At 41.2% G+C, this 11,679-nt stretch overlaps 1 protein-coding gene across 1 annotated transcript in view; it reads right to left on the minus strand.

Annotated features, from left to right (window-relative positions):
- Nucleotides 1–6,048, minus strand: part of LOC103603752 (potassium channel subfamily U member 1-like) — a 39,065-nt gene extending 33,017 nt beyond the window's left edge. The window contains exons 1-2 of the mRNA XM_008588328.1: nt 5,816–6,048; nt 2,146–2,242 (exon numbers count right to left, since the gene is read on the minus strand). Of these exons, the coding sequence (XP_008586550.1) occupies nt 2,146–2,242; nt 5,816–6,048 (330 nt within the window). The remainder of the gene's footprint in view (nt 1–2,145; nt 2,243–5,815) is intronic.
- Between the last annotated feature and the right edge of the window lie 5,631 nt (nt 6,049–11,679).

An 11,679-nucleotide genomic window follows, 5' to 3' on the forward strand; every position in this document is an offset into this window, starting at 1 on the left:
TAATATATTAAAAGTACTATACTGTATAGTGCTTGACTCATTGACAACTGTTCAATAATGATTAACCAAATTCAAATCTTATTGAATTCCTAGATGTTCAAAGGACAACACTTGGAAGCTGGTAGAGAGTAAGTTAAATGTATTTAAATTTCAGCATGAGCATGTTCTACATGACTAGATGCAGGAAGTCTCGGAGTATTTCAAATGGATGTATTATTCTTCCTTATGCCAGTCCATTGCTGGGCTAAATAACAAGCTTCTATGAAACAGGGATTGACGAAATCTAACAGGATAAATAAGTAACATCTGACATCTCAACAATTAGAGTTTATCAAATTTGCATGTACTGGGAAATACTCTTTTACCAAGGGGGATCTCCCTGGGAGGGAAAATACAGCTACTTTTCTCAAGAGCCTTCCTAGAGAGTGATATGAATCTTAACCAAATCTATTAAATAATTGTGTATGGCTAATCCGATTAGTTTTAACTTGAATAATGAAGCCTCTAATGGTATTTAATGTAACATGCCTGAAGTCCAGAAATTGCTCTAAACAATTAGAAACAAGATACATGGCAGAGTACATTAATGGGCACAGCTAGAAAGGCAATTTCTCCAAAAAATCGTGGCACAAAACCATCTCCCAAGTAAGAAAGATGGTGGCTTTGAGGTGGGGAAGAGGAGGATGTGCTATTTCTTCAAAGTGACTTAAATTGAGCACTTCCACTTGACCCTTCTGCAATGAAACCAAGTTCAAAGGCTCCCTGAATTTTGCAATCTGGACATTTCTCCCATAGGGACACAAGTTTCCAAACTCTTAGCATCTCTAAACTTAACAAAAGACTCAGCTGGTGTTCTGAACTATATTCTACATCAAGTACCACAAGGGAAATCTCTGTCTCGGCAATCTGTCTGTGCGCTTAATAAATATGGTCTAATAAAATGTCTGCTATAGCCATTCCTTGGTTTCTTTGATGCTTCAATCTGTAACCAACATCTCAACCTTTCTAAAGATTTGCCTCCCACTGAAAACATGTTTGGTTTCCTGCCCAATGGATGTTTATTTTGCATAGTTTAGAATAAGATGTAATTGCTAAATTGGTGAGTTTCATCAAGTCTAAGAGTTTTCCAGTTTATATGACAGCTCTGACAATTTTTGTTTCTGATCAAGTGATTGAGCGTAGTTTTCTAAAAATTGGAACATATTCTGTCAGGATGCTAGCACTGAGCCACAAAGATGAGTGTGTGTGTGTGTGTGTGTGCACACGTGTATGTGCACATGGGTGTGTAACAGAAAAATGAACTAAGCTACTCTAGAAAAGCAAGAAAATAATATATATAATTATCAATTAGTCATAGATAAAAATTATATAGAATTGATACAGCATGCAAGCAATTATTCTTATTAAATTTACTACCTTCTACTTGTAAGGTAAATTACTGAGATTATACTTGAGTTTCCAAACTCTGGAATATGAGAAGAAACGGGGACCAGAAAGCAGGTGTCAGAGCCTGGATTATGCTAAAAGGCTTTTTAAATCTTAGTTCCTGGCATTTCAGTGAGCTGAGTTAGTCTCCTTGAGAGGAGAGACAGGGATGTGGTGTAATATGTACATTCACCCAGGTTGTATGGGGCTGGGGGAAGGAAGTACTTAGGACACACGTTCTTGGCTAATGTGTTAAATGTAAGTATAGCCAGCTACAAGAAAAATCACTATAGAAAATGCAAATTTTAAAACCTATAAATTAGGGAAATGCTTATTTACTTTAAAACACAAGAAAGACTGCAGAGTTCTTGCAAAATACTTGGTTTCCTTAGTGCACTTAAATTAATTATATTTACTAGTAATATAGCAAAGTTTCAGGAGAACATCATTCTGAATAGCCGAGTCAGCTGCACTGCTAAAGGAGGGAGGAAGTAGGTGAAGACTGACACTCATTTTCAATCCCAGATTATCACCCACTCAGTCTTTGTCAAATGCCACACGTGTTACTCTGAGTGTCATTCATGTGGCTGAAGAGATATGTGTTTTTTCTTCCAAATTCACTTTACAATGAAAAATGGCAGGTGCTTATACCCAGTGAAGAACATCATTTACCCTAAGGGATGCGTTATTTTATTTGAGGTTTGGTGCAATATCACCTACCAAGATCACTTTGTCCAAAGGGGTGGTTTTGCACCAGTGAAACATGCCACTGCTGTCAAGCTGTTCAGACTCTTGCTCCCCATCCTGTAGAACGGCCCTAAATAGTGAGAATAGAGAATTAGTCTGAGAACACTCAGGGCTCCACTGTAAAAAAGCCAAGATGTGAAACTCACTGGAGCCTAGAGCCCAGAGTGAGAATAACGTAGGGAGAATGACTCCAGAATGGAGGTTCATGTCTGATGGGCACCGGGCGCTGAATGCCCGGGCTGCACTGTCGCAGAAGACACGCCGAGCACCTCGGGTCCAAAACATCAGGCGTTCGTGCAACCTTAGATTATATGTTCCTTGAAGCTAGTTATTTCTACTTTTAATTTTACTGCTATCACAATGCTACTGTTGTTTGGCAGAAATTCTAAGTTATGTTTTGGGCACCTGAATATAGAATTGAAAAGGCCGTGAGAGATTAAATCATGAGTGACATCTCTCTCCTTAGTCTGTTTCCCTCCCTCTCCCCTTTTACGTCTTTTTCCATATGGGGCTCTGTTGAAACACTCATTTATTAAACACATTTTGCATTCTTTGTAGCTCCCATCTCTGGCCTGCATTTGCCGAGACTTTGCCCTGATCTTGATCTCAATCAAGACCTCCATGTGGCAACACCTCATTGCAGCTAGATACTAGACACAATGCCTGTTTCATAATGTGTTTGATCACTGGACGGGTTAGACGATTTTTTGAAAAATCCCACTCACATCCTAAGGAATGCATACTAGTATTTCCTTGTCAGAGAACAGAGGAAACCCTTCTAAAATCACAGAAGGTTTAGGGTTAGAAAGGACCTGTGTAAATCAGACGAATCTAGGCTTAGGCTGCAGAAACAGCCTTGGAATCCCAGGGGGCTAACACAACACAGGCTATTTCACACCCACACTGACTATGTCACTCAGATGAAATGTGCCTGTGCTCCACACAACCACTCAGAACCGTGGAGTGGCAAAGGCTCTACCGTCTTACAGCCACAACACCCGAACCATGTGCCCTCTTCAGTCATCAGGTGGGAGAAGAGAGAGGAACGGACAGTCGAGCTCTGGCTTCTAACTGCCTTGGCCCAAAGTGACACGCATTGTTTCTGCTTATATCTCATTGGCCAGAGCTAGTTGCATGGGTCCTGCTGACTTTAAGAGGGTTGGGGGATATGGGAAGTAATCAAAATATTTGGTGGGCATTTCTGTCTCTGCCAGAGACTTTAAAGACCACTATTTCATGGATATCCCTTTATTTTATGAATAATATAAAGTGTTCAAATCGTAAACAGCTAACAAATTGTAAATGCCAATGTGAGAATAATACTGAAGCTGAGGTTACCAGTGCTCACAATACCCCATTCTTTCCTTCCTGGGCACACGCACAGGTGGGCGGGCCACGTGACTAGCTCTGCCTGGTGAAAGGTGAGAGTGACAGTGCAGGGAGTGCAGGGCCCCATGTGACTCTTCAGGCTCTCTCCTGACCTGCTGTGGAGATGACCAGCCTGGGGACACAAGTGGTTCTGTGGAGCAGAGTGCCCCTGCCTGCTTGACCTGTGCCGAACATGTAACATGAACAAGCAATAAGCCTTCACTGTGCTAAGCCACTGACATTCCACGGCTGTTACCGCAGCATAAGTCCATCCTGTCATAACACAAATACCTTTTCCAAAAGCCGTGTTCCACGGCATATGAGAAACTGGAGAAATCCCGAGGAAATGTTTCCCGTAGTCAAATAAAGTTTGAGAAAAATGGCTCCTCTTTGTGAATCACACTGTGCTCTGACATATGAAACGTTCTGAAAAGTCTTGCAATAAAGACATCCTTTAAAAATTGTGCATTTCACAAACTTATCAGGCCACAAAAGCTTTTAGTATTTATTTACTGATTTTATTTACTTATTTATTCACTTATTTACCTACTTAAAAGTATCTGTTCCTAGCCCCTGAAACACCTTTTGGGACACACTGGACTATGTCACAGCACAGATTCAGCCCTGGTGGTCAGGAGCTGATGACAGCACTGTCCTGGGAGATTTTACTGCGTATCCTCTCAGACTGCTCTCTGTGCTGAAGGGCTGGGGGTTTCCCCTGTGGATTAATACAGCATGCTATTCAACACTTGTCCCAAAGACTCAGACTCCCATAAAATGACAAGCAATTTTGCTCTCCTAAACCAGGTTGGCTTCTAAATTGCTACCTTAAGTTGTAATTTTTCAGACAAAAGAACATATTCAAATGTAGGTTGAAGCCTCAGACCTAAAGTGATGGGACAGAGAGAGGACCAGTGAGGCAGAGAAGCCAGGGTGGGGGGATGGGACGCTGGAAAAGCAGAGAGACTGTCCGAGGCATGATGCAATCCTTGCCTCCCGTGCACTTCAGACCAGCCTACGGACAGTGGATTTAGTGGATTCTTGTCATTTACCTAACCAGGAGACGTTGTAATGTAAGCCTCAAGGTCGGCTTGACTGAAATGGGTTACATCATTCATCAAATTAACATGGTTTTGGTGGCTTAAATATCCATAAGTCATGAACCCCAACACCAAATTCTAAGAGCCCCACAGGCTCTCTTTACGGCACTAGACAGGACCATAATGATGGCTTTATGCCGAGCTTGTTCAAGCGACTCACCAGGGAACACACTTAAGACCTTAGTCTGGTTCTGATTTGTATCAGGATTTGGAGAACTGGCTATGTTACTCATTCGTACAACGCTCTTTCTATCCATGAGTAGCTTCCTAGACACTGTCCCTCAGATTTCTCAGAACATACGTTTACATAACGTACCCAAGTTGGCGGCGAATGTCTTTTCTGGACACTCTGAAAACAATTTGGAAATAGCTATCTTACCTTCAGAGAGATGCCTTCCTGCTCTCTGTCCTCAGCGCTCAAGTGCACAGTCACTGCTGCTACTTTCCTTTTGTCACATTCTTCAGCTTTTACGTTCTTCCCCACCCCCGTGATGAATGAAGAGTCCTTGATCTGGTAATTAAATGCCCTTTTGGCAAATAGAAGATGATCTTTTCCCAAGCACCTTTTAACTTGGCTCAGAACAGCATATCAATCACTGTGCACTTTCCCATCACAGTAAAAGCATGATCTATGTATGTAAGTGTCATAGACAACATCTTTCTTCATTGCAATGTTATGGAAAACAGATATCCCTTAGAGGAAACACCTGTTGGAGACCTGCATAAAAGAAAAGGCTGGAGGAGACCGACTTCATCATAAAGGCATCCATCTGGTGTCCTTGCCAAAGCAAAACCTAATGCAATTTAGATAACCATGCCTTAACTAAAGCTCCCTTCTGCTATACGCTTTGCAGATGACAGGATCCTTACAGAAATGTTCCTTACTAAAGAGACTAATAAATCATCTATGAGAATGCTCAGCACTAACAGTCTTGGAAACAGGAAATAGAACATACAGCTGATGCTACTGGAGGAAAAGGTAGCCACGGGGCACCATTCAGGTCAAAAAAGAAAAGCCACGTCTTGATCACAGGTAGAAGCCTCTTGGGTGAGGACGTTTTGTGTCTGGGAGAGGCTGGCAAGAAATATGCTGGGACATATCAGGGATGGCCCTCAGTAGTACATGTTTGGAATGGGGTGGCACTGACTCCATGATCACAAGACAAACTGCTTACTGCCCCAGCAGAAGTGTGGCACTTCTGCCTGGGAGCACCCAGGAAGCACTGAACCTTGAAATGTCATCAGAGTCAGGTCTCTGGCATCCACCTTTGGGAACGGATAGGTCAAGTGTGCTGGGTGAGAACAGCTTTTGAATTAGTTCATTTGTGGACATGCGGAACAGCATGTGGATGAAGCCTCCAGGTTTCTCTTCTGACGTTGCCTTTCTTTGGGCTGCTTTGATATGCATGAAGCCAGTGTCTTGTGAGCATGTGCATGAACATATCCCAGCTAAGGCAGGAAGGCTCTTTCCTCTCTGCTTTCTGGAACCGTTCTGAATAGAACTTTTATTCTCCCATGTTCAAAGCAACTTATGCTGTATGAATTCCATCACTTAAAGAAAAATATAAATGACGGACTGTGTGCCTTCGGTTTCCAATGTTGGCACCCGATGAGAGAGATTAAACTATGTAGGAAAAGCTCTACTAAGAAGGTGGATTAGGTCTCACAGTGCCAGGTTGGGAAACATGATTTCCAAGAATATAAAGCTGTCATCATTATTTCCTCCAACTTACAGGCTTGACTCAAGTTAGTCTTGAAGAGGATCTGCGAGTGGATGACATCTTTCACTATTCACAATATCAATTAGAAAGTTCATAAAACACCTACAGCTACTTTTCTCTCTAGGCAGGCCTCATTTTCAGCTGTGTTAGGAAATCTGGCTTATGATCATTACATTTGAAATCTCCTTAAAACTCCACAGATGGCCTGTAAATTCTTAGGAGAGAGTTTTCTGGCCTGGTGCAGAGCAATGTATTTTTTGTTCAAGTCTTGAATTATACAAAAACAACAAGTTTCATGCAGTCTTAGCACAGGAGGGAGGACCAGTCCCCTGGTTGAGTGTAGGGAAGGGGTACAGAAATGTATCTGTGTGTCCGGGAGTTTCAATGACCTTGTTCAATCATTGGAAAATCCATTGCAACTGTCTCTTGAAAGTAATAGTCAAGTTTCCACCAGAAATGAAGTAAAATCCTCAGTCCCAGGATGGCTTTGATGATGCTGAGCATTTTGTATCTTGAAAGCAACCCCTGCCTTCTCTTCAATGACTTTGTATATAGTGGTAAGCCTATTCAGTTTGTACCTGACCTAGAAATATTCATTTATTGTCAATCTGACTCCCACTTTTTGTGTTGTGGGAAAAGGAAAATTACCTAAAATTTGGAAATGTAAGGGCAGGTTGTCTGCTCACTTCCCACTCTATCTTGCTCCCCAGTCCCTCCCTCTCTCTTTTCCCTCTTTTCTCACACACACACACACACACACACACACACACACACACACACACACACACGCACATCCCTGTATACCTACACACACACTACTGTGAAATATCAGAATATGAGCCTAATCTTTACGGCCACATTATGACTTCATTTTTCTGGGTTTCATCTGGTTGCCATTTATTCATTACAAGGCATTATTTTTACCTTGGAGGGAAAATCAAGGTTAAAAAAAATGAATATAATTTTGTACAGTTCACTTCCCTGGGAACCTGTGTATGAGTAAGCTGAAAAAGGCTCTTGTGACCTTCAAGGAACTTTCAGGACCAAGCACCTGGGGAAGAATCTCAGGAGGGTGGAAGGTGCAGTCCTTCTTCCCTGTCAAAAAGGCCTCTGTGATCACTTGCTTTTCCACGAGGCGTGGTAAGCTTGCACCAGGCTCTGTGCCTTCTGTGCAGCTTGAACTGTTCTTCGTGCTGATACCCCATTGCTGGATAAAATGGGAGAAAACCGACCATAAGATCTCGTGGAGCAAGACATATGTTGGCCGCAGCCTGGTTACCTTCAAAGAACCAAGCCCTCTTGGTTGTTATCTGGAAAACCTTAGGAAACCATTTGGGAAGAAGGAAATAAGAAACCCCTGTCTGCGAGCTAAGAGTGACTGATCATTCCGGTTTGCTTAGGACCAAGGATTTCCAGGAAATGAGACTTTAAGGGCTAAAACTGGCCACTCCATTGCCAAAATGGGGATACTTCTCCCTGCTGATTTGAAAATCTCCCAGGAACGGAGACAGAGGGAGGAAGAAGGAGTAAAACACTTCAAGCACGGTGCCCAGAAAGTCTTCCACACTGCAGCCAGCAAACTTTCCACATCTCCATGTTTAGAAGCGAGTTCTGCTGACGGTTAATGAGAGAGAGGACAGCTAGGTGGCCATGAGCTTGAATGTTTTAGGACAAGGTTCCCGTGGGTTGTATTTTTTCCACTTCCCTCTGCTCCTGGTCCCTCCTTGCATATGATTCCTTTCATGAAGTCATTGTGGAATTATAAACTTTAATAGTAAAGATTGGAGGTACGATAAAAATAATCTGTAAATGGTATTTTAAAAAGGAGATGTATAAAAATTCAGGATATCATTGTACTTAGTAAAATCTGATTTCATTCAACATAGGAGAATGTAAACTGTGTTCTAAGGTAAATCAAATCAGCCATAAATAGAATGTTCTGTCTGCCTTTAAATGCTGCTTTACAGGTGGGTTCTATCAAATCCATGGCCTCTGTTTTCAATGTTTGCAGTTTGAAATCTCCACAAAAGACATTTTTTTCTACCCTCTTGCTTAGAAGTTAGACCCGAGGTCAGAGTGGCCTCAGCCAGGCGAAGCCAAGAATAAGATGGTATTTCTATTAGGTAAGCCCACGTCTGTGCTCACGGTTGGGCATCTCCCCGTTCACTTCTGAAGAGTAAAAACTGACAGCTTTTCTTCAGAGCTTTTTCTGTGAATACATGAGTGCAGGCGTCTCAGAACTTAAATTGTTACCAGACAGAAGTTCAAGGAGAAACATAAAAAGATAATTTTCCTCTTCCTCACCCATTCCCCAGATGGACCTTCATTTAAATCCCTTTTATATATTATAGATATTGCACTTGGGATTTCCTACAATGTGAGGACAAATGAGACATGACCCAGAGCAGCAGGTGCCTTTAACAAAGGCCAGAGTCTGTGCCCTCGACAGGATAGCCCAGGGCTCAGGGCAAGTCTCCTATCTCCTGGGAACAATTTCCTCAGCCAATCTTTCTAGCATAAGGCTGTATTTTTAGATGCTCTTTCCCAACACTTTATAAATATCAAATGACATAGTAAACATACAGGTTGATCTAAATGAAAAATATTTTCCATCCGTAGTTTTGGGATACAGTTTTCTTTGTTCAGTGTACCAGGAGCTGACAATGAAGTCAGTTACTCTGATACTTCGAATCCTAAAATACACTACTGAGGCAAGTGCAAATTTCAGGCAAAGGCTTTTCTTTTCTTTTACGTTTGTGGTGGGGTGTGGAGATACACAAAGTATCGGAAAACTGCTCTACTTTCCACCGTGCTGAGATGCTCCTTTAGGTTTTATGAGATTGAGCTCAAGTTGGAGATTAGCATCATACAAATGCTTTCCTTATGCAGTGGGTGAGAGGCTTGGCCTGGAAAATTACTAGCAATAATGTTCCCCCAAAGAAATGAGGAATGGAAACCACGGCATCCGTGAAAATGTCGCTGGTGTGAGTGAGCACATGTGCTTGTGGGGGGCGGATGGGTGGGTATCAAATTGAAAGGTACCAACTCTGCAGAGGAAATTAAATTAATTCCGGGTACTTGAATACCATGGAAATAGGAAGTTATTTGTGAAATCTTCTTATCCACATGATTTAATTTCTCTGGAGTGTCTGTGGCCAAATGTTGAAATGGAGACAGCAGTGTGCTGGTGATTATGGACTTTTGGAAACACTGGAGGGACCTAACGATATGTTGAGGGCCACAGACTTTTAACATTTCCTCACATCTGGAAGCCATCCCTAGAAGGAAGCCTGTTGAATAGAGTTACCCTGAGTGTTACATTTTACTTAGCACCAGTGCTCTGTCGAGACGCAATGAGAAAATGGAGATGGAGGCCATTTGGGATCACTCATGACACGGGGCCCTCCATGTGTTACACGATGGCTATTTTTGAAAAGTGGCATGCCTTGATTAAAGATGAAAAGCTAGAATTAGGGGTTTCTGGTGGGAGGGAAAAGGTCATGGTTAGTGTGCTTTAACAAGGAGATGTGATTAAAGGTGGGTTGTGATTAGGGATGAAAGGGAAGAGGTGGTGTTTTTTAGTGGGGGGTAAGAGTGCCAGGGCGAAGTAACCTTAGTAAGGCAGGGGCCTCCTTACTTAGATATTTCCTATGTTTTAGCTCTTTAGATTGAAGATGCGTGGAAACAAAAGGGGGTGAAAAACAGGATATTCATCCTATAGTTTGAAATTTATATTTCTGAAGCTCATTAAGTCCTTGGTTTTTTAATGGGTGACTCCATAGATGACTTTCATATCTGAATTCCTTGAAGCTGAGGCCTGCTGCATCCAAAGACCATCTAGATGTCCCACCTTTTATCCTAAAGCTCCAGAGGAAGCTTTTGGAAGCCATTTATTTTCTTCCCAATGTTGTTTAGTTAGTTACAGTCATTTTCTTTTTTGGCGGGGGAGAGAGGGAGAGAATGATTCTGTAAACTTTGTGGGAACTTTCCTCTAAGTTAAAAATCATCACTAAACACACACCCACAACATTTGGCAATAAAATTTCTTCTTGTGTCTAACCTTAATGTCTGTACCATGGAGCCATTCTGCATGCTGATGAGTGAGTTTTGACTTGGATCCGTCTTGCTGTTGTCTCACAAAGGGACAAAGTCACCCCATGGTCCACCACTAGGCATCCAACAGGCAGAAGTACATGCATCTGCCACTTTACTGAACTTGTGGACCAAATAGAAGATCTAAAACTTCATTATCAAGGTTTTCAGGTAAGCAGTTCTGGCTTCCATAGACTAGAATAAATTAGCATCTGCCTAGAACTATCTTAACACATATATAAATTGCATGAAAAGTGTGCCTTCCTGGTGATTAGTTTTTTGATTATTTTGCAAGTAAAATGCTTTGCTATTATCTCTTTTTTTTATGCCAAAATCTTCATGGAAATAGGTGATCAGTTATGTCTGAGCTCCCATCACTCTGTGAAAGTAAAGAAACAGCATATTCTGTGAAGTCTTCTCCCATCCTCTTCCATTTCACCACCTTGGAGAAACTGATCCTCTTTCATTCAGGATTCTCGGGCAGAAGTCCAACAGTAACTACACCAAATTTCAGGTTTCTTCATAATCATCTTCTGCTCTTCGATTCCTTTATCTTCTACCTTATATTTTGGTTTCAGTAGAAAACTGAGATTTTCTAATCTATGTCAATTGTTCCTTCTGTGGGTATTTCTTATTCACCCCTGCTTTCCTCAGCTCTCCAAAAACCTTTTATCTAAGCACAAAACTTTTACTAAAACTTTCCTATGAGAATTACTGTCTTTGCAAAATTATCTAAAAGTTAACTTTTGCCTATTATTTTCAGACATTTGATATAATACTGGCGTACTTAACTATGAACAAGGTCACAGGACCAACAATTTTTTTTGCACGTGAAGGACCAGATAGTAACTATTTTAAGGCTTGTAGGCCAGAAGGATAAACTGATATAACATAGGTACTTATATAATAAGAGAAAATAAATTTTCACAAATTTTCATTGATGATATTCAAAATATCACAATAACAATAGTTTAGTACATTTAAAAAAATACAGGTCTACTAATAAAAAGAAAATAATTTTTAAGGGATTTTGCCTAGTTGGCATTCACAGTTAGTGTCCTTTATTATCAAAATCAATTGCAAATGTTCATATGTTAATGCTGACCTGTAATCAGACTTAACATATTTCGTCTTTAAAAATGTCTTTTCACACAGATGGGTACTGTCAAATACTGATAATGTCCCATGAGCATATGGTTCTAATTGAGCATATTCATCTCTTTTGT

Source organism: Galeopterus variegatus, unplaced genomic scaffold (genome assembly GCF_000696425.1).
Source record: "Galeopterus variegatus unplaced genomic scaffold, G_variegatus-3.0.2 Scaffold4776, whole genome shotgun sequence".
NCBI lineage: Eukaryota > Metazoa > Chordata > Mammalia > Dermoptera > Cynocephalidae > Galeopterus > Galeopterus variegatus.